This window comes from Panthera onca, chromosome A3, assembly GCF_046562875.1.
Source record: "Panthera onca isolate mPanOnc1 chromosome A3, mPanOnc1 haplotype 2, whole genome shotgun sequence".
In the NCBI taxonomy this organism is placed as follows: Eukaryota; Metazoa; Chordata; class Mammalia; order Carnivora; family Felidae; genus Panthera; species Panthera onca.
Window position 1 is genome coordinate 8,005,509 of NC_138341.1, and position 23,243 is coordinate 8,028,751.

Genomic DNA, 23,243 nt, shown 5'->3' on the forward strand with positions numbered 1-23,243 from the left:
GATGGCCCAAAGACAAAATGTTGGGCATGAAATGTCGTTCTCAACGGACAACCCACTGTTCTTCATCCTTCTTTCCGTAAACTCGCCTTACGTTTCACATTCCACAGATGGCACCTGGCCTTGCGGGACACACGTAAAAATCCGTATTGTGGCAGGCGTCCAGATGGTGTCCTTGGAATCACAAGTATTTTATAGGGAGGAAAGACATCAGGGTCATCCCTTCATGGTATCAATTTACTGAATGGCTAAATTTACTGAATTTATGATGTGGACACTAACTTCATACGTATATTGGCATTGTCCAAAATATTATTTTATTTTTTAATGGAAAAAAGCCATCAATATTCAAATGAAAGAATCACATTAAAAAACTTATATATAAGAAACAGCCTCCAAGAACATTCAAGCAGCAGTCAGAGAGAGGGAGGGAAAAATATTTCAACAGCCCATCAGTTTTCTCCAAAATATTACTTGACAGAATACAACCCAATTCACCGGCTACAACAATTCATAGAATTTTTCATTGTTTTCTTGAGATGCAAAAGTTCACTGTTGCAGTGTTTTCAAATGACCAATCAAGTGCTACTTCTTGGTTAAAAAGGCCACTGGTAGATTCATCCGATCGTGAAGAATGTTCCTTCACTGCTGGGGAAATCTGCTCCCAAGAAAAGAAAACTGAAGTCTGTGCCAAGCCTCTCACAGCTCATCCTTTTCCAAATCGTCCAGCTCCACGTCACTGAGGTCAATGTCGTCTTCCACGGGAAGCTGGGAAACAAAGCCACTTGTTAGGCCCTGCAGGAAGAGCTGGGAGAGCTCGCGGGCTCACGGCGGAGGAGCGAGGTAGTTTCTAGAGACACCCCAGATCCCAGAGCCGGTTCTGCCCTAATCTGGCTCCCGCTTTTCGCTTTGCCTATCATTTTACAGCCGGAAAAGCCGAGAACTTAGGTGAGGTAGGATCTTAACAGATCACCTACCTCTTTAACACCGATAGCTACTTAGCTCGTTTTGAGGGGGGAGGGGCAGAAGTGTGCCAGAATCCACGATAATTCCAAAGTTGTCATTTTGTGCTTCTCAGACACAAAGTAAATGGATTCCGGGTGAAATGCTCCGTTTAGCGGTAATCATCAGGAATGAAACCTCATTCCTGAAATTTATCTTGGTTGTCTGTCAAGACTCTGTCACGCAGCCCTGAAAGGCTCTCGAGGCTATGGCACTTCTGACACCACGCCACGGATGGAAAGGACTCGGCCTACAAACAGCAAAGGCGCCCTGGGCCGGGGAAAGTGAGGAGAGGCGGGTGGGACAAGCACCCCGGTGAGGAGTCCCACACGCGCGTGGCCTCCAGCCCCAGGACTCACCTCGCCATCCTTGCCGTCCCAAGGCTCTCTGGTGCTGATGGCGGGGAAGGCCCCACCTCCCACAGGTGCTGTAGATCCGCGCCCGAAAGAGAGCTCCCTGAGGGGACAGTGACCAAAGCAAGGACATACTGATGAAGACACGATGTGTTAAAACAATGACTCGCCGGCTAAGTTTCTGCACGGGGGCCTCTCACGTCTTGCTCCCGCACAGTACTATCCGCTCAAGCAAGGACGACAACGTAACCAGGCATGAAATGACTAAGGTCTTGGCATCAGATAAAGCTAGTTACTACTACTAATTAAGAAAAATAAACTTATTTTGCTAGAATACAAATTTGAGTACGCAAAACCTATCAACATTAACGCAGAACACAGGCAAAACGTTTGATGAACAAAACTGTAGACTAACCCCCAAAACACTTTACGAAAGACGGCATCTTAAAACGAAAATTCGGTTTCCTTCCCCAGACTTCCAATAGCGAGCAGAAGCACTTAACACCAGCCCACAGGCAGATCTAGAGGTGATGGTGGCAATCCTCATCTCCAACTTTTAAGACACAGAAGAAAGAGTTCTATGGTGACAGGGCGTATTAGGTCTTGACTCTGACCAACTCTGATAAACATTTCATTAGAAAGATGTAGAGGCAACCGCCAGACTGGGAGCAAGCCTTCTTTAAAAAAAGTTTCCAAATGGTGAAGGGTGCTTGGACTACAGGGAAGAGAGGAAAAGAGACAGGAGTGGAAGTGTCCCACGTGTGTCTGGCGGTTCTTTGGCTCGGTGGAAAAGGGGGGAATTCTATCCACTGCCTTTGGCTACCCTGCATTTTTTATGACGTGTTATCAGTGGTTCTCAATGGAGCGAGTTTCTCCCTAGGGGACATGTGACAATGTCTGGAGACATTTTTATGATCACAACTGTGTGTGTATGCCGACAGTGTGCAACTGGCATGTAGAGGACAGGTACTAAACACCTGTAACACACAGGACAAACTTCTGGCCCACGATGTCACAAGCGCCAACATCGAGAAACCCTGATGTCCGAAGAGGAGTTACGTTCAGAAAACCGATTATCCACATGTTCTAGAGCCGCGCTCCCACCGCCATCCGCTGAGCTCTAAGTGTAACAAAGGGCAGGACGCTGGCCTCCACGCCGATGCGCGTGCAGGGTCAAGAGGTACTGGGCACAGCGAGTCAGACCTGTGTCTCTCGTAGTCCATCAAAAACCTACACCAGAATGGCTCCATTTGCTGTGAGGGGGCACAGGCCGACCCAAGCTCTGGCTGACCTAAGAAATACAAACCCATGCAAGTAATCAAAGGCAAGCCAGTGGTTCTACTTCTTACTAGTTTGGGACCCTTAATCCGATTATTCATCATCTCTGAACATCAGTCTCTTCATCCAGAGGATGCCGAGATGTAGGGAGTCAGTGCTCAGAAAGCAGCTACCTTCCTACTTTTTTTAATTAGAAAAAGATTTTTTAATGTTTATTTTAGAGACCGAGCATGAGCGGAGGAGGGTAGAGAAAGAGAGGGAGACACAGAATCCGAAGCAGGCTCCAGGCTCTGAGCTGTCAGCACAGAGCCCGTCACGGGGCTCAAACTCACGAGCTGTGAGATCATGACCTGAGCCGAAGTCAGCCGCCCAACCGACCGAGCCACCCAGGTGCCCCAACATTCCTACTTAATGTCCTCAGCAGCAGCAAACAGAAGGACTAATGGAAAGATGCCAGGCCTCCTTTAAAGTGGAACAAAATTCTTCTTTTCTAATGTTTATGTATTTTTTGAGACAGAGAGAGAGAGAGAGAAAAAAACACACAGGATCCAAAGCAGGCTCCAGGCTCTGAGCTGTCAGCACAGAGCCCGATGCGGGGCTCGAACTCATGAACCATGAGACCATGACCTGAGCTGAAGTCAGATGCTCAACCGACTGAGCCACCCAGGCGCCCCAAAAGGGAAAAAAATTCTAAGGGAACTATGCCTTGAGGGCAGGGTTCGGTTGTTTAAAAAAAAAAAAAAAAAAGTGTTTTAACAGCTCAGTCCCGCTCCTCCCCTGCGCCCCCATTCTCTTTGCAGGGCTAAATGCTATCGTCCCTTCTCAAAGAGCCCCGAGAAACACGGCTGCTGCTTCAAACAACGAACTTCTGTGAAACTCGAGTCCTTTCTTCACTTCCGGCTGCATCACGCACAGTGACGTACTCGTATGTTTGGCTGCTACGCCGAAAGGAACACTTCAATAACACACCCGCAGGGAGAGGTATGGGAATCGCTAACACTCGTCTTGGGTTGACTGCAGCTGTGAGTCGCTGCCAATGTATCCATCACGGGCCGTCTCGGCTTCAGGTCTGTGGTTTCCAAGCACACACGTTGGTGGACGTGGACACCGACTCCCTGGCGGGCCTGGCACCGTCCACCGGCGGCAGCCCCCTCACCCCTCCCCGGCGACGAGCCGCACGCACGTCCAGTCTCGTCAGAAAACAAGGCGCACGGGACTAGAGACAAGTATGCTGTCGCCCACTGTGTCTCCTTTCCACCCATTACTGCGTCCTCTTCCCCACTGGTAACTGGGTGGGTTCTGAGGTTCTCCGCCGCCTTTAAGGCACGAAGTTGGAGAACCGGTGGCCTGTACGATCTCCAGCGCAACAGCGACGGTCTCAAGTTGACAATACGCTATTGTCCGCAGCTTTCCCACGAACCAGCCACCTCCTCCGTACTAAGACACAAAACACACGACAAAGAACAACAAACGAGAGAAGGGAAACCGGTTGAAAAGAAACGTGAATAAAATCAAAGCCGCAGTTCGACCTGCCATTTCCAATGAGTCCACAGGCTCAACCTCAGGGTTACTGATCCCCCTCAGACATTTCTTACGATTTTCTCACACATTTCTTACGATCTGTGACACTGGAATCAGCTGCTGAAAAAGGATGACATTTGATAAGCACAGCTGACCCCTGCACGTGGGGTGAGCCATACAAGTCCACTTGCAGAATTTTACGGTAACGTGAGTGTATTTTCTAGCATTTTCTTAATAACACTTATTGTAAGAATACAGTAGATGGTACATAAACCATACAAAAACCGTACTATTTACCAAGAGCTGACGATCAGCCAGGCCCTGCAGTAGTGAGCAGAGAGAAGGTCCGTGAGACATGTACCTGTGAGACTCAGTCAGGAGGACGAGGTATGAACCGAATTACCGCACACCTGAGAATTAGCACAGTGTCAATGCCTCATGTTTACCTGAAAGATGATCAAGTCAACTTTTGGAGGAGTTGAATGGCCGGGCAAGACAGAGAGCTCTATCAACTGGATTTTGAGTTTCAGAACCCATTATGTTGTTTGCACGTTGCTGGAATCACTTCAGAAGTACACGTTCTACCGCTACCGGCCAGAAACGGAAGCCGCGTTAGCTGAGGCGAGAGGCACAAAGCATGCTGGGGGGGCGGAGGGCTGCTACCAGCCCAGAGGAGACTTGCATGAGATCAGAGAGCTCGATGCAATGGCGCAACAGCAAGGTGGCCTCTTCCCCTACAGAATGCTTCCACGGAAAAGAACAGAAGCGCAAAACGATGACTTAGAACTCGAACACCTAATTCCCCGGAATGCCAAATGCACACTAACTCCACGCACTGCCTGGTCCACGTAAACCTAGCTTTGAACCCACGCCACGCAGAACCAAGCCACAGAACAAAAACAACTCAAGGAGGCAAGAGATTACCTGAGAAACTCGTTAATGCCTTGCTCGCTGAAAGATCCTTTCAGAAGAGCAAATTTCATCTTGCGTGCATTGATGGCTGCCATGGCAGGGTACCCGAAGCCTCCGATCCCCAACGCGTTTTCAAGCTCAGATTGGGCCCCAGCTTCTGTCCACAGCCACCTAGAAAAACAGGCTTGTTTTAGGGTAAAGATCCCTTTCAAAGTAGTTAGAATCGAATCAGCAGATACTAAAAAAAAAAAAAAAAAAAACGGATTACACTCCCAACATTTTATGGAATGAAATGGATGCAGAAACAGAAATAAAATACAAAAATAATGTATTCTGGATGTTCCCTACACTCTACCTCCAGAAGTCTCCCAAATCTATATACAGTTTGCTCCCAGCCTCCAAAATACTGTCCGCTAAACCTGCTGGGTTTTCTGTCTCTATTACGTGAAATGCTACTAATATCATTTGGACAACAGGGCACGTTCGCCAGTAGGATAACTTCTTCTTAAGACTTACTGGTGTATCATTATTCAATCCCTGTAACAATGCTCAGCCACAGTTCTTACTCAACTTCTACAATGGTGAAGAAGAAGGATGCCAGAATGCGGTGCTCTGTAGGCACACCACACTTTGTTGAACTAACGGGAGGGGGCACAAGGTCACTTGAGGGGGACAGCAATGGCCCGAGGAGGGTGAGACAGCAATGGATAGAGGACGAGAAACAAAAAGTTAAATCGGAAAGAAGCAGACATACTTTGTATTAAAAACACACCTGTATCTGGGGCGCCTGGGTGGCTCAGTTGGTTAAGAGTCCAACTCGATTTTGGCTCAGGTAATGCCCTCACAGTTCGTGAGATCGAGCCCCGAGCTGGGCTCCGTGAATTCTCTCTCTCTCTCCCTCCCTCTCCCTGCCCCTCTCCCGCTCATGCGTGCACTCTCAAAATAAACTTAAAAAATAAATAAATAAAATGATTCTTATGAGAAAAGGTGCCGTGGCACAGACAGGTAAAAGACTTGCATTACTTCTTTTCCTTCTGAGAGACGAAGAGACACAGCACAAGCGGGGGAGGGGCAGAGAGAGAGGGAGACACAGAACCCGAAGCAGACTCCAGACTCCGAGCTGTCAGCACAGAGCCCGACGCGGGGCTCGAACCCACGAAGATCATGACCTGAGCCGGAGTCAGACGCTTAACTGACTGAGCCGCCCAGGCACCCTGAACCAGACAGTATCCAGGAAGCACTATGCTCTCCTGTCCAAATCATACTGAGAAAATAAGTTCAGCAACTTACCCCCACATTTTCTTTTTGTATTTGTCTGCCAACTTAAGAAGAACTTCTAAGTACGAGTTTCTGCCAGCAGCTCCTAATTTAAACAGAAAATTTTGAAAAGGTAAAAATAAAAGAATCCGAAACATTCATCAGCTTAGAAAGCATTCTCAGAGCAGGGAGCACAGAGCAGTCACGGAGAAGGGCGCCCCTGGTCGCCGTACCCGTGTCCAGGATGTGGGGCAGCACGGCAACGACACACAGCTGGTGCTCCTCACAGGTCTTCTTAGCGATGTCCTCGTCGATGATCTGTGGGCCCAGAGCACAAGGGGTGGTTGGAAGGCCACGGACACAAAACCCAAAGGTGAGCCTGACGACAGAGACTCGGTACCATCACGTTCAATGAAGAGCAAAGACTTCAAGAGACAGAGCGACTCCCCCTGACGCTCCAGGTTCGCGCTATGGCACCACGGACAGCTGGCCTTCCGGGTCTGTCCCCGGGCCATCCCGGTGCTGACGCGGCACCTGCTGACACACGTGGGCTCCAGAAGCAGACAGCCTCGGAGGAGCCTGGCTCTGACAATCACCTAGCTAGACAGATACACGTGTATTATATATTTATGGGGATTTGAGGCTCTCTGTGCCTGTTTCCTCACATAAAATGAGATAAAAACAGTATTTACCTCTAGGCATTCACGTGCGAACTGAAAAGAAAATATACGTAAGAGCAGAATGATGCTGTCACACTGTCACATGACTAGGTGCTCCACAAACAGCAGCTGCGGCTGAGACAACGGGGAGAGAGCGGCCAGGCGCATTCTATTTTTAAAAAGCTTGGCACACTCGTCCTCCTAGTGTAAGGATTGTAGTACTAAAATTATGAAAAGTAGCAGTTTATCAGGCAGGTTTTCCCCACTTGAAAGTCCAATAATACTTTAAAGAGAGCATTTTAAAAGAGAAGGGACAAAGTCCATTTGGAAACACCAAAGGAGTGTCATTACTGTGTGAGAGCCTCCCCCATCAGACATGGTCGGTTCTGATCACGAGTGACGGAAGCGGTTTACCTCAAGCAGCTCAGGAGGTGGGGCATTGTCAGAAAACAAATCCAGGGCCCGGGAGACGATGTCAGATCGCGTCCGCCCCCCATCGTAATCCACAGGAGATTCCCCCTTCTGAAATATCTTGATTGTAGGAAATCCCCTAATCTATTAAAAGAGACAAGAATATAAAATCAAACTAATATTTAATAAGGAATAATCTTCACGGGTTCTAAGGCTACCTTATAGGTAATTTAATAGAACAATAGTCTGAGGCTGCATCAGTGATCAGGGAGGATACACAGAGGTCTGTTGATCAGGCAGTTTTAACAGCCTGCCCACCAGGCTTAGCGGAGTATTATTCAAACCTTCCATATGTACTGAATACAACGTTATCTGCTCTAGAACAAGCGGACCAACTTCAAAAGCACTAGTAGTGACTTGTAAGAGCCTGAGCAAGCTGAAAATTCACATGCAGCACACAGCAGAAGCAGTGAGATACTGGACTTAAAAGAGAGAGAGAGAGAGAGAGAGAGAGAGAGAGAGAGAGAGAGAGAGTCAGTCCTGAGTTCAAGACTCGTTAGTTTTAATAATAAAGTAATTTAGTTCCATTACCAAATGGCCAAACATCTCCCCTCCTACCACACAGGGAAGCCCGGATACCCGATGGAGTCACAGCTGAAAACAGCGTGTGCTCCTCAAAGACGTTCGCCATCTGGACACTCACCCCGTACCGGCCGGCCAGAACCTGGTTAACCGTGGCGTCCACAGCCGCGAGCTTCACTTTTCCTTTGGTTTGCTCTTTTACCTCTGTGGCTGCAGCAGCCCATTCTGGCTCAAGACTATGGAAAAATATTTGCACTTTAAAAGTGTGTTTTAACCGTCAGCACGAATACTTTAACCGAGACGCGCATCTCTGCCCAACACAGTCACACCGCGCTTGGAAACCACTGTGCGTAGCTTTGCGTACAATGTGATGCCGTCTTTTCACGTTCACCTCCCAGGTCTCCGTCACTCCCTCCCCCGCGCTAGGTCCCTGTTAATCTTTGAAGCTGTGACGGAAGAAACTCGGCACCAATGCCAATGTTTAACATCCACTCGGGGTCAGAGCTTTCCTGGAGGAGATCTTGGTGACTGACCTGCCGTCTGGGTCAGCTTTTTCAGAGCCAGCTAGGTGAATATATTAAAAGCACCGGGACTCAAAATACTTGGTAAAAAGCCCTTACTTTTTGCAGTGTCCACACCAAGGAGCGTAAAACTCAACCATCCAAACGTCTTCACTATCAAGGACATTCTTATCGAAGCTGTCGTCCGTCAGCTCAATCACATCCTTCTTCCTCGAACTCTCACCTCTACCCTGTCGCATGTGACATTAAACACTTAGTTACACTTGGCCAGCAAGAACGCTGTTCTTATTCCAAATAGGTAACAGACAATGATCTCTTCCGCGTCTTAACGAAGTTTGGAGTCCTTCTTTCTAGTGAAAACCATTCTACTCCAATTGGGGTCATTCCTTAATATTATTATCACTTGTCAAACACTGTTTACTCTCAATCACCAGCACCTCCAGTGTAAGCTATGAATATACCGGAATTCTCTCGCCTGCCGTCGTGCTAAGAGAAACCCCCACACGGCTCACAGAACCACCCGATTCTACTCTAGTTCCGACTGGGCACAGCTGCTTCCTCATCCCAGGATGTTAAACGTAACCAGTTACTACCTTTCCATAGAGAAAGTCTCTACCATTCAAGAGAGCTAAAAGTAACGCTTAATTCTTTATTTTCAAAGAATGTTCTTGAGTAGCAAACCTAAGAAGCAGTTTCACTATACTGCTTTCGGATGCCTGGGCCAAAAGCCAAGAGCATGGAATCTTCGGGTAAATTCTACATCTGTATAAAGAAGCTACTTTTACTGGTCTCTGTAAGAGTGAAGGGCCATTTTACCTTCATTTGTAAGAATTTAATGCCTTTTCACAAGAGCATTTGGTTAAACTTCACATCTCATACATGGGCATCTAAAATACCAATCCATGGAACGGGAATTTTTCTCTTCTTCCCTGTCCACTGAGATTGAATTTTCCAAAATTTCAGGCTGATTGCCAGATACAGGCCAAGAGGTCGTTCAAATTTCATCCCTCTTCGTCCCCAAGCCGATCTGGTCTCTCTCCCCCCACTCTGGAACTACAAATGCCAAAGGGTCCCAGAACCTGGCTCCCCGGTCTGAAGCTCTTTCTCGAGAGGTGTACAGCCCAAACTCTTCCCTTTCAGTGCTGGGCCGAGGAAGCCCATCTTGTGGCCTGATTCTTGGCCTATAGTGGTGGCCAGATGCTCTGGGACTAGAGACTTCTGAGGAGGCCAAATCAACAGGCTACGTGGCTCATTCCCTCTGGCATGAGCTGATCCAACCTTGTAATATCTTTTAACTGAAAGTTCACTAATTTAAAACATTAGTAGTAACTACAAAAAAAAACCCCAAAAAACAAAAATAACCTGCCCCAAAACTATCCTCTACAAAGAGTCCATATTGTGGCATCAAACTCATCACACACATTCAAAGTTGACATCACACAGTCTTACTTGTTTTCCAGAACTATATCCACCACCCCTCCCCCCAAGGCGATCCTTCACGAGCTGGCGCAGAGCACTGAGAGCAGCATCTACAATGGCTTCGCCAGTTCTGCCACCTACAGAAGACAAAGGACAATCAGACGAATGGGTGGTGGGGGCCGTGTGCCTATAATGACACGACCTAAAGACATGGCCCTTTACATTTGTCAGATTTCTGTCAGCTTTATCTGATGTTTGAACAGACCCAACAACACATGGGTATTTAACACACAGTCAAGTTCTCCCTGTAATATACACTGCACTTGACTTTTCCCTTGGAAAACCAAATCCTCTCCTTCAGTTTTAGTTTATTAAACACAAACATCCTATTCACCTACTAATGCCATCCGCAAATGAGAGAAACTCACAAATGTCTGCTGAACGTGTAACATGTATACAGACGAATAAGCCCATTATCTAGTTAAAAAAAAAGCAGGGGACGTTTCTAAATACAAATTACATCGAGGAAAATACAGGAAAACTATTTTTTTTTTCTTCCTTCCTTCCTCTTTCTATTTTATTTTTGATCTATTTCTCTCCCTTTCTATTTTTTTTATTTTTGAGAGAGAATGAGGGTGCACGGGGGCGGGGCAGAGACAAAGGGAGACACAGAATCCGAAGCAGGCTCCAGGCTCCGAGCTGTCAGCACAGAGCCCAATTCAGGGCTCAAACTCACAGACCACGAGATCATGACCTGAGCTGAAGCTGGATGCTTAACCAACTGACCCACCCGGGCTCCCCAGAAGAAACTATTTCTATGATGACAAGCAGAAAAAACTGTAGAAAAAGTAGTGAAGCCAAGTAACTGGAAAGCAATCCAGGCGCCTTCTTTCTATCTTGCTTACAATACTTGGGCTGTTTTAGGTTCTTTAGCTGAATTCTCTCCTAATCTAAGAAGTAACAAACACTGTACTGAAACTCAATAATGACAACAGCCTTTAGAAGTTTAACCAAAAAACTATACACTCGAGAAAAAGTCAGGGGGGCCTTTAAGGTATGAAAAACGTATGAATAATATGGGCCACGCTATCTTTAGCATTCAAAGGGAAAACTCTAATAAAATGTCTCTAGAAAATTCCATATATTTTTTAAATAGTTTCTTACCAAACTGCCAAGGAAGATAGAAAAACATCTGAGCACACTTTTAGCCCTGACATTAGAAAAAAAAAATACAGTACAGCAACACGCAGTATATAGTCAGATCGTGTGGGACTGCGGTATATATTCAGATGGTGTGGGACTGCGGCCCCGGCTGACATCACCACGTGTATCACTTTCTAATACAGAAGGGCCAAGACCTCCATCCTCGGAACCGGTGCCCCTGCTACCAATCTACTTGGAAATATGCCAACTCAAGAAATATACTAGGAGGGGCGCCTGGGTGGCTCAGGTTAGGTGTCTGACTCTTGATTCTGGCTCAGGTCATGATCTCGCTGTTTGTGGGAATGAGCCAGTGAGGGGCCTTGCTTGGGATTCTCTCTCCCCCTCTCTCTGCCCCTCCCCCACTCGCAAACTCACTCTCTCTCTCTCTCTCTCTCTCTCTCTCTCAAAATAAAAAAAGAAAACAAATGTACTAGGAAAAAAGAGAGGGGTTTTGCGCTCTAGACCAAGAGGTGGCAAACTCTTCGTAAAGCGGCAAACACAAACGATTTTGAGGGGTGCGGGCCACCCGGTCTGCTGCAGCGACTCACTTCGGCCACTTCAGTGTGACAGCAGCTACACACGACATGAAAGTAGGTGTGACTGTTTTGAAAACCTTTATTTACAAAAACAAACGAGCCCTTGCTCCTATTTTTTACCTACTTGTTCAAATTAAAATTCCAACCAGGGGAATAGAGTAGTTAGGAAAAGTCCTCACCCTGATAATCTTCTGGTCTGTTTTTGTTGGATCCAAAAATCTTAATGGTAGGAAATCCCTGAACACCATATTGACCTCCCAGGGACTGGTGTTTATCTGCGTCAACTGCGCCAACTTTTACAACATCCTGTGAAAATGTAAGAGTTTTATCCATTTTTCTTTTCCACTGGAGCAGATTCCACAAAGATCCATCACTGAACTCATGTAGACTCCAAGAGGATACAGGGCAAGGTTAGGTTTACAGACAGATTTAACGAGACCTGGGGCCTGGGAGGTCACGCCTACGTGGAATGACGGGAGAAATGGACGGAGCTCTGGAGGGGCCTCTTGGAGCAGCACCAAGAATTGGTGAGACCGCGAGGATTATGTCATTAATCGGGAAAACTGACTCAGTGAAAATAGCCAATGAACTTCCGGCGGCACGTTAAGCCCGGCTGCGTTCTTACTTATTATACACACACAGGTGAATGCACGTGGGCGTCTTGGAAACTTACTTTTAGCGCGGTTGCTACTTTCTTCCATTCTGGTGTTAACCTCTGGCAGTGGCCACACCTTTCAGGAGATAAAAGCACAAATGAGGCAACGGTTCAAGTCTTCGATCGTCGATTCAAAAATACTCTACCGACACTCTACTGAGGGACACGCACAGGGGTGGCTGCTGGCAGGGAGCACAGGCGCTAGTGAAACATGATCGGTGACGTGAAGGAACTCGCCATTTTAGGATTCTACTATCACTCTTCCTCATGTACTAATTTTAAAAGTTTCCAAGCCACTGGTTTGTTTTTTTTTTTTTAATTTTTAACATGTATTCATTTTTGAAAGAGAGAGAGAGACAGCATGTGAATGGGGAAGGGGCGGAGAGAGAGGGAGACACAGAATCCGAAGCAGGCTGCGGGCTCCGAGCTGTCGGCACGGAGCCCGACGCGGGGCTCGAACTCAAACCGTGAGATCGTGACCTGAGCTGAAGTCGGCCACTGAACTGACTGAGCCACCCAGGTGTCCCCCCAAGCTACTGTTTAAATTGTGTTTAAAGAGTTTAAACAAACCAGCATTTGTAACTCTATCCCTGGGTAGGAACTTTAGCATTCATCTGGTCAAGTGTGTCCCAATGTGTGGTCTGAGTTGTAAGCCTGGGCAAAAGGCAGATTCTTAGGCCGCATGAAATCCAAACACCTAGAGAAGGGGTTCAGGAACCTACATCTTAGGAAGTTCAACCAGTGATTTTTAAGCCCATCAAGATTTCCTATTCCCTGATCTAGTCCAACCTTTTCATTTTACAGATGAAGCATCTGAATTAGAGCCTAAATCTCAATGCTCTTTGGCTCCCACAGCAGCACGTGGGGTTACAAATGTACACGTAATCCCAATTTTATATGCCTAGCAAGCTGAAAAGTATTCAATACCACAAGATGGTGACAGAAGAACAGGAGCGAGCAAGAGACAGAGATAAGAAGAAAAGAAAATCCTTCACGTTACGGTATCTGAAACAAATTATTGTGAAACATCACACACAGACAGTGCTTTTAAAAGTTATGTATACAAAAACCTGGTACGTTCATACCATTTATCAAGGTTGCAGTTTTACTGTTCATTTTCAATACTGAATAACATCCACTGCATGAAGATACTAAAGCTAGTTTATCCACAGGTGATTAGTTGTTTTTTTTTAACAAAGTCGAGTCTCCTAATTCAGTTTTTAAGAACCTAATGAGTAACCGCCAGGTGCCCAGACCAAGAGGAGCCCTTCATACGGGATTTCATTCTGTCAGCACATCACTGAAGACGGGCCTTGCCATTTTCATCTTACAGATGAGGAGACAGGGGCTGAGGAGTTAAGAAACCTACCCAGTATCACAAGACATCTGGTCACAGAGCTGCCGCATAGGTCTATGTGGCTCCAGGTCCCACATTCTTCATCCCTGTATATTGGTGGCCCCTTCCATAGGGGCCTAACCTTAATCCAGTATTTTAAAGGTCAGGATCTTCTGAGAAATGTCCTGTGATGCTGGTTTACATACTTGCATATAGTAGTTTTTTGCAGTTCAGGTGAGCTACTTAGAAGTCTGGGGGTCAAAATTTTATAGGACTTTGTGCCTCTTTCAATGAGTTTATTCTACGAAAGGACTCCTATTGGAGACGTCAGAGTCCACACTCCTTCAATTTCAATATTAAGCGCAGTAAACACCGACAGAAATGCCGCACGAGTCGAGGTACAGCACACCTCTGACCCAAGGGTTCTTTCCCTGCAATCCAGACCCCGAAGGACTGGTGTATAAAAATTCAGGGGCTCTAGGAACTTTTGGTGGGGGTAAAAACACCTCTATTTCACTTTTTGGTTTTTTTTGATGTTTTTAAGAGAGAGAGCGAGCCAGAGGAAGAGAGAGAGAATCTTAAACAGGCTCCGCACTCAGCACTGGAGTCCAACACAGGGCTCTTTCCCATGACCTTGGGATGAAGACCTGAGCTGAAATTCAGAGCCGGATGCTCAACCGACTGAGCCACCCAGGCCCCCCCTATTTCACTAACTTGTAAATGAGACGCAGACTTCCCTTCAATTATAAACATTAACAACACACCATGAGCACTTGTGACTTTGTCACAAGTGAAAACTCAGCCCCTTTCAGATCGCTACTACAGTTTAACTTCATTTCTGTCCATTGCTATTTCAAAATTATGATGTCTAGGTGTTACATCTGCTGCTGGAGCTTGATATTTGCTGTCCCAGTAAGAGTACTACATAATCACATCAAAATTTGTTTTAGTATTTTGTGAATGTTATTTCAATGTTTTAGGTTCCCTTTGGGATCCTATATGCTTTACTCCATAGATGGAAAAGGAAAACCTTTATTCTGGAAAGAATTCAAAGCCTTCACCAAGCTGCCAAGTCTGAGCACAAGAAGAGGTTAAAGGCACCTGCTCTAATGACACCTCCTCTTACCCAAAACACTGGGAGGCCCAAGTGCCATGTCACAAGAACAATTAACTACAGGATCCAGACCCAGCCTTCTCAATGATGCTGTTTGATTCCATTTTGGAATGAGGTATATTCTCTCATATCGAAGCTTCCCAAAACAATGTAAATTACTCATGCCATAAATGATAAACAAAAAAAAATCAAACTTGCAAAAACTGCATACGAAGGCATTCAACAAGATAACAGTTCGTACATTTACAATTTCTACATTCCACACAGAATCCTCATTTGGATTTGACACACGAAAAACAAAGAGAAGCTTTAAAAAAAAATGATGAAGGGGGCGCCTGGGTGGCTCAGTCGGTTAAGCGTCCGACTGCAGCGCAGGTCATGATCTCACAGTTTGTGAGTTCGAGCCCCACATCGGGCTCTGTGCTGACAGCTCAGAGCCTGGAGCCTGCTTCCCATTCTGTGTCTCCCTCTCTCTCTGCCCCTTCCCTGCTCATGCTCTGTCTCCCTCTGTCTCAAAAATAAATAAACATTAAAAAAAAAAATTTTTTTTTTAAATGATGAAGGCATTAGGATGAACAGTATTCACAAAGTGGTAACATAAATTTTTAAGCAGAGGGTATTACCTTAATTTGCTACACTGAACATTAAGCGAAACAGTCCACAAGGACCCGCATTGAGTTTCCAAAACTGTTTCATGGTCTTGCAGAGAAAAAATGAAAGCAATAAAAGGAAACCTCTCATCAGGCATACTCTGAAGTGCACCCACTCAGGTAAGAAGAATTTGTGATAACTCCATTCACTACCTCCTATGTGAGCTTAGGGGACATCGCTCACATCTACAAGGACGATCGGGATCTCAGATCGCTGTACGGTTGATCTGCAGATACAGCTGGCTGGGGCTCAGGCCTCCCCGGACCTGAGTGCCCACGGCCCTGCCGGTTTAGAGAAGTAACAGCTTCGGGCACCGTTTGCAGTTTCCATTAACCAGTCTCTGCACTTCTACCTGTTGCGTTTTTGTTTTGTTTGCATTACACGTTTAACTCCATAAACAATTAGTGCAATACCGTGTTTTGACTATATATAGTTGTGACCGTTAATTTCAATGAAAATTCTATCTTTACTCCACAAGGGTTTTTTTCCAGCAATGCATGTAAGTCAAGAGAGGAATTTTTAAATTAAATCAGATTGTTACAATTATGTATTTCTAGAAGCCACTCTCTTCTTCAAGAAACAGAATGGAATCGATCACTAGCTTTTCCCTTTCCTGTGCCCAATATTCTTTCAGCATAAAGGAGTTTCCCTTCCATCAAGACCCTACTTATTACCTCATTACAGAGATATATCTTCTTAAAATTATAAGAAAATATTTCTTTCTTCTTTCTTGCAACAATTAGCTACTTCAACCTTTTTCCCCCCAGTGGACTCAATCTCCATGGCCTTTAACAGACAACACTTTGTGGAATCCCCCATTTTCCTCTCTACTTCTTTTATTTATTTATTTTTAAAAAAAAATTTTTTTTTTTAAACGTTTATTTATTTTTGAGACAGAGAGAGACAGAGCATGAACAAGGGAGGGGCAGAGAGAGAGGGAGACACAGAATCTGAAGCGGGCTCCAGGCTCTGAGCGGTCAGCACAGAGCCCGACGCGGGGCTCGAACTCACGGACTGTGAGATCATGACCTGAGCCGAAGTCGGATGCTTAACCGACTGAGCCACCCAGGCGCCCCCTCTCTACTTCTTTTAAACACGCAGTAAACTAGACAAACTAGATGACTAAATAAAATCACATTTTTATATAATATTCCTAATTTTATAAAGTACCATAAATAATCCACAAGTGCTTTATACTTACCATGGAGCATAGAACTCTACAAGCCACAGACTATCACTTTGAATAACTTCTCGGTTGAAATTGGATGGAGTTAATTCAATTACATCGTCACTAGAGGAATAGAGACCATTCACTGCTAGAAAGAAGGTACAGCTTATTAGACCTGCAGTAAAAGACAAAAAGCACACCATTAATGACAGGGTTCAAGCTCTGGCAGGAAGTGTCTTCTTGAATTGCCCAAGGTTCTTCACACAGGAGCATGGCCTGGGTCAGGTCCTTTCTAACCCCCCAGTGCCCATCCCCCTTGTTGCTGTGGCAGCCCCTGGAATTTCACTGCCACCGGTGCAGCACAGAGCAAGTAGGAAAGAGTTCCACACTCTCATCTCTTGAGCTGCAATCGAAAAAGATCTCTAACTTAGGTGCTTTTTATGTATTAACATTTTCATTCTTCACAATCACCTCGTGAAGTAATAGTATTCATGCCATTTTATGGGCGAAGACACCGAAAAATTGGGAGGCTACCCTGTGGCCCCGAGTAATCCACACAGCATTTATTTTTTGTGTTATTCAGTTGCAATATTAGCACACTATCTCTTTTTAACGTCTATTTATTTTTGAGCAAGAGAGAGCACGAGCGGGGGAGGGGCAGAGAGAGAAGGGAACAGAGGATCCGAAGTGGACTCCACGCTGACAGCACTGAGCCTGATGTGGGGCTCGAACTCACGAACCACAAGATCATGACCTGAGCCAAAGGTGGACGCCCAACTGACTGAGCCACCCGGGCGCCCGAGTACAGTATCTTTATTAAACTTCCTTTGAAGGAAAAATTAATTATTTGTCTTGTCTACTAAACTGGGACTCTATCAAGGGCAATACTTGTTTTTATAAATATTTTTATTTCTACTCACACTATGTATGGCAGTCACCAGACACTTGCAATGCTGCTGGATGAGCTTACAAAGAATTTTCACATAAATGTTACAAAAGAAGGATGGAGTGTTATTGTCTTATTAACAGCATAGTTTAGCCACACTGTGGCCCAAATGCATTTTTGTTGGCTACTGTAGGAACTTAAAACGTAATTGTTAACAATTATATAGGAAAACAAGTTCTGGATGGACTTAGAAATATCTTAAAAACTAGGGGCGCCTGGGTGGCTCAGTCGGTTGAGCGTCCGACTTCGGCTCAGGTCATGATCTCACAGTCTGTGGGTTGGAGCCCCGCGTCGGGCTCTGTGCGGACAGCTCAGAGCCTGGAGCCTGCTTCAGATCCTGTGTCTCCCTCTCTCTCTGCCCCTCCCCCACTCTCACTTTGTCTCACTCTGTCTCTCAAAAATAAATAAATATAAAAAAAAGAAATATCTTAAAAACTCAAAACGTTTTTGAATTGGTAGTACTATCAAAATTCCAATTCTCCCTTTAAACATATGATTTCTTTATGTTTTCTAATTGCATTGTCTAAGACCTCCAGAACAATGCTAAGCAATGGACTGTTCTTGACTTTAGTATTTTCTCATTTGCTGGCTTTTGAGTTGAAACAGATAAACTTTAGGATATTAAAGAAATTTCTACCTATTTCTTTTTAGCATCTGTGAAGATGATCATACAACTTCTTTCTTTTAATCTACTGATGCAACAAATGGTGAGGCGGACCTGTGTCCTAAGGCAGCGGACGGGTATGCCATTGTGGTCACCTGCTCATATGCTTATTCTGTAGACGGAATTTGGAAGAGTTCAAATGGAACCTTTTTGAATAACCCAATGGTAAATTTCTTCTGGAAGGAATGTACACCAGTGTTAACTGTTCTGTTGCTAAATATTTCACCTTATGCTTACGGAACCACTTTCAAATGACTCCAAATACACTGGACCACTTGGGTTTTCACAGCATTACTAACTAAGAGTAGGAATCGCCCCTCGTTTGTAAATAAGGAAACAAAGGCACTTCTAGGGACCCATCTGCTGTCTCTAACTTCTATTTCCAAGCTCTTCCCATTAAACCATGTTGTCTTTTAGAGCTCAGGATAAAATGGTTCAGTATGTCAGGGGCATGAATAAACAACATAATTCTATTTTTCAAGAACACTGCATTTGATTTGTAGATGTGGCTAATAATGTAGGAACTTTATATGAAATAAAACTGTGGACTTTGGTAAGGGGGACATGAAACCACTAAAAGGCTATCCTGCAGGGGGTATGACCAGATTTGCTTTCCAGAAAGGGCGTTTTGGCTGCAATGTGGACAGCAGATGGGGGAACTATCAGGAGAGTGGGGTCACACCTAAACTCAGGGGAAGATGGAATGGCCAGCAGTAACACCCGCTGCTGGGGGGTCAAGTAGGAGACTGAAAACGATCTGGTGGATTTCATGACAGAGGATCCCCAGAGCCCAGGACAGCTGAGGTGGAGGAGTGAAAACAGGCAGCAGCCAATCTGCAAAAGACTGGAGACAGTAGGAGGGAACAAGTTCATGAAAAGGGAACTCTGTAACAAGTTTCACTATAAAGAGCACAAGAGAGCAAGCAAACGTGGGGCAGAAGGAAGGTTTCTTTTTAAAGATGAGAGTGATCTGAGCTTGAAGGGAAAAAAAATATGTGGAGTGGGAGAGGCTAAAGATAAAGTAGAGGAATAATGAAACAAAATGCCTGGAATCCGAATCGGGAAGGGAGGGAACCCAGAGTCAGTGGCAGGGGTAGCCTGGGGCAGGATGGCCCCTTTTCCACTTTGAGAGGTGGGAAAGAGTGCATGTGGATGGAGGTCAGGCCAACCAAACTGGGGTTGCCTTAATAACTGCCGCTGTCCAACATGCTAACCACTCACCACATGGAGTGAAGGTATACAAAGTGCTAAATTTTGAAGACTTGGTAGGGGGGAAAAAAAAAAAGTACCTCATTAATATTTTTGATATTGGTTACATGCTACAATGATATCTGAGATACAGTGGGGAATAAATATGTTAAAATTAATGTCCCCTGTTTCTTTTTGCCTTTTGAAATGTGGCTACGAGACTATTTAAAATTAGATATAAAATTTGCATATCTCTACTGGATTGTGCTGCTTGATAATCTTTTTGTTGCTGCAGTAAAGGTTAAGTGGAGTTTGACATATTTAACGAATCAAGTAAATTAAGACCAGGCAGAGACCATCCTAATTCTGAATAAGCTCACAAGTTAAGACTGGGCCTGGAAAATCCTCCATGGAGATCTACTTTCTAAAGTGTATTTTTTGTAAAAAATCAACATAAATCAATACTTGTTCAATACGCTGAGCTCAATGTGAAATTTTCAAAAATGGAAAAGCAAAAGAAAACCCATGAACAGTCCCACTAGAATGGGCAATTCGTATTTTGGTGATATTCATATGGACTTCTCTGTGCTATTCGGAAGTCTAAAACTTTATTATTATATTTATATGCATGTGATCTTACTATACATTCCTTTTTGTAGCCTTTTTTCCCACTCAAAGCAAGTTTTCTACATAATTATGGATTACTTTTTACCCCCCGTATAACCATTTTTAATGGCTATATCACATTGCCCATCCACCACTAACAGAATTTCTTTCCAATTTTTCACTATTAACAGGCCAATGCTGAAAATTCTTACACTCTTCCCCCTTCAGATAAATATGAGTATTTCCTTAAGAGAGAATCCTACAAAGGGATTGGGGGTATAGTATAGCTAACACTTTGATCTATGTATCTATCCAACTACCCTCCAGAAACTGACATGTTAACTGAGAATAACACTTAAATGACACTACACACCAGGCAGTGCGTAAACACTTAGGATATATTAACTCATTTTAAGAACTCTATGTGGTATGTGTCTCATCATGCCCATTTTTAGACCTGGAAACGGAGACACAGAAAGGGTAACTTGCCTAAGGCCACATAATTAGAAAGAGAGAGAACACGGTTATGCAACCCACATTTTAAACCAAAGGACTGGAGACTGCATTAGTATAATCCCAAGGAGGGTCATTAGTTAGCTTGTGGCAGGATAAGTAGGTTCACTGCCTTCTCTTGCCAATCCGGGACAGCAGGCTGGAGTCACCGAAGGGATGGACCAGATCTCCACCTCAGGAATGTGCTTCCTTTACATACAAAGATGGTCGTGGCTGCTGACACTCAGTATAACAGGGACTTGGGCTGCTTCTTTTTTTTTTTCTCCTAGTAACGGTGCTAGGCTTTTTGTCTTTAAAATTTTTTTAATGTTTTTATTCATTTCTGAGGAAGACAGAGTGCCAGCAGGGGAGGGGCAGAGAAAGAGGGAGACACAGAACCCGAAGCAGGCTCCAGGCTCCAGGCTCCGAGCCATCAGCACAGAGCCCGATGCAGGGCTCGAACCCACAGACCGTGAGATCACGACCTGAGCGGAAGTCGGACGCTTAACCAACTGAGCCACCCAGGCGCCCCGAATGTTTTGTCTTTACGTTTTGCCAAATTCTCAGAAGAGCCCCCCCCCCCACCTTCCTTATAAATGGCTCTCTAGTGGGAATGTCTTGATGATAAAGATTTGAGACTTACACTCCCTAGAAGGCAATATGACCACATAGGGCTGGAAAAAAAATCGAACCATACTACTCAGAAAAACAGACTGAAAGATGTTAACTACCCCCTATGAAAACCCTCAAGAAGACAAACAAAACACTCCGGGCCACTTAAGATGATAAACTGGGTCAATGCCGACTAATAGTGTTCTGTTTCTAAAATTCACGTGGCTGTTCCACTCACTGATAATGAGCACCAATGGGAAACTGGAACATCCAAGTGTCTAGAATCTATGTGAGCAGATGGTTTTGCCATCTGTGGCTCCCCATTATTCGTCCACGGTAGTGAAGGATGTCATAAATCCCCATCAGTAGCCTCTCTGTCCCACACCTGCTACCAAGCGTACACGATCCCCTAGCACTCATCTAGAAACCAAGAGGGCTCCCCAAAAGGTCTGACTCCATTGATGCAAATAAATGATAGAATCACAGACTCTTTCCGCGCCCAGTATGAATTCACCCAAGGGACACTGAACAGAGACTAGAATCTTTTCCCCTCCTCTACGTTCTCTCTGCACTACAGCAAATATTTACATCTTGTTTACCCTCTTGACACCCATGTGAACTCGTGCATCCTGACAACCACCCAGCGGGGGAGGACTAGCCCAGAGTGACTAAGTCACTAGCTCGCCGACACACAGCTAAGAAATGCGGGGCAGGGCCGGCTGGGGCTCAAACTCTGCGGTCTGGATCCAGGGCGTTCAGGTAACGAAGGTTAAGGGCGCCTCGGCGGGGACCAAGGCGAGCCAGAAAAGGGTCGGGATCCTCAACCCCACTCACTGCACAGTTTCTAAAACAGGGATTTACATAATTCATGGTGGTCTGCGTCCCATTTAGTTTTTAGAAGTTCGCTCACACTTGAAGCGCTTTGGGAAGGCACCGTTCCCTTTCTAAAGCAAACTCTTCGGCCTCTTCCAGGACTGGGTTTCGGTATTTCAGTTTTTCTCAATTAGTGGGGACGGCATTAAACAAGTGGTGAGGACGAGCTGCAGGGTGAGGACCCCGCGGCCGTGCCGTCTACACGCCAGGGTGAGGAGGGCGGGCCCAGGACAAGGGATCCCTGACCCTAACCCTCTCCGGTCGCCCCCGGCTCCACCTCCGCCAGGGATCGAGTCCTAGCTGCTCCGCACGGCTCGAACGCAGCTCCCGGCCCTCACCCTCGCCCGGCCCGGGGCTCCCGGTGGTTCTCAGGACGCACCACCCCGGGACTCCCCGACCCCGTCGCGCTCGCTCCCCGGGGTGGGCTGCGGGAGCCCCGCCGCGCTGCCTCCCCTCCGCACGCGCCCCGAGACCGGCAGGGCCCCGCACCCCCGCGCGAGGGGCGGCCCCGGCCGCATCCCCCACCCCAGCCCTGGCCCCGCGAGGCCGCCCGCCCGCCCGCCCTGCCCCGGGCCTCCCCGGCGGCCCCCCGGGACGAGGAGGCCCGCGCCTACCCAGCACGAGGCGAGCCATGCCGAGCTCCCGGGCCGCCGCGCAGTCCCACCGACGCCTCAGCTCCGCGCGCCGCGCCCCCGCCGCCCCACGTCCCGCCCTCGGCCCGTGAGGCAGGCGCCGGGCGGTGCGGCGGGGACGGGCCGGAAGGCGCTCGCCAAGCCGTGGCCGCGGCCCATTGGTTCCAGCAGGCTTCGCTCATTCGCGTGACCAATGGGAGGCGGCCGGGTAGAGGTTACCGGTTTGATTTTTTTATGGAGGGCGGAGCGAGCGGCGGAAGGAGGGGCTTGCTGGGGGGCGGGGCGGACCACCCTTTCCTTCCTCCGTGGCTCTCGGATTCCCCCAGCCCGAAGCGGGCTGTCGGTACTTTCCCCCCCGTAGAGTCCAGTATTTGGTTCTTCTTATCTTAAGGGTCTTTATTCTCTCTTTCCCTCCCTTGCCTCTAACGAGCCCCTTTCCAGCCTTCACTCATCCCCTGCCCCCCCTACTCTCCACCCCTTATCCTCTTTGTCCCCCAGAGAGGATAACTTTCTTTGGGCGCTCAGTACATGTATGACCTTATTAAATGACACTTTAATTTGTCCTGTGCCTTGATGGGTAGTCAATCAAACTTGCTAATCATACTGTGCGTACTGTGCCTACCATAATTCAACACTTATTTGTTTGGTTGAATTA

The 23,243-nt window shown here is 46.3% G+C and overlaps 1 protein-coding gene across 1 annotated transcript; it reads right to left on the reverse strand.

Moving 5' to 3' along the window:
• Positions 1-291: 291 nt before the first annotated feature.
• PDIA6 (protein disulfide isomerase family A member 6) lies at positions 292-22,702 on the reverse strand. Its single transcript, XM_060648549.2, has 13 exons — positions 22,571-22,702; positions 16,609-16,750; positions 12,325-12,382; positions 11,831-11,957; positions 9,943-10,049; positions 8,593-8,723; positions 8,094-8,208; positions 7,394-7,534; positions 6,554-6,638; positions 6,354-6,426; positions 5,076-5,234; positions 1,359-1,455; positions 292-765 (listed from the first exon to the last, which is right to left on the reverse strand). The coding sequence occupies exons 1-13, from the start codon at positions 22,587-22,589 to the stop codon at positions 697-699; spliced, it is 1,323 nt and encodes a 440-aa protein (XP_060504532.1). The 5' UTR covers positions 22,590-22,702; the 3' UTR covers positions 292-696.
• Positions 22,703-23,243: the final 541 nt, after the last annotated feature.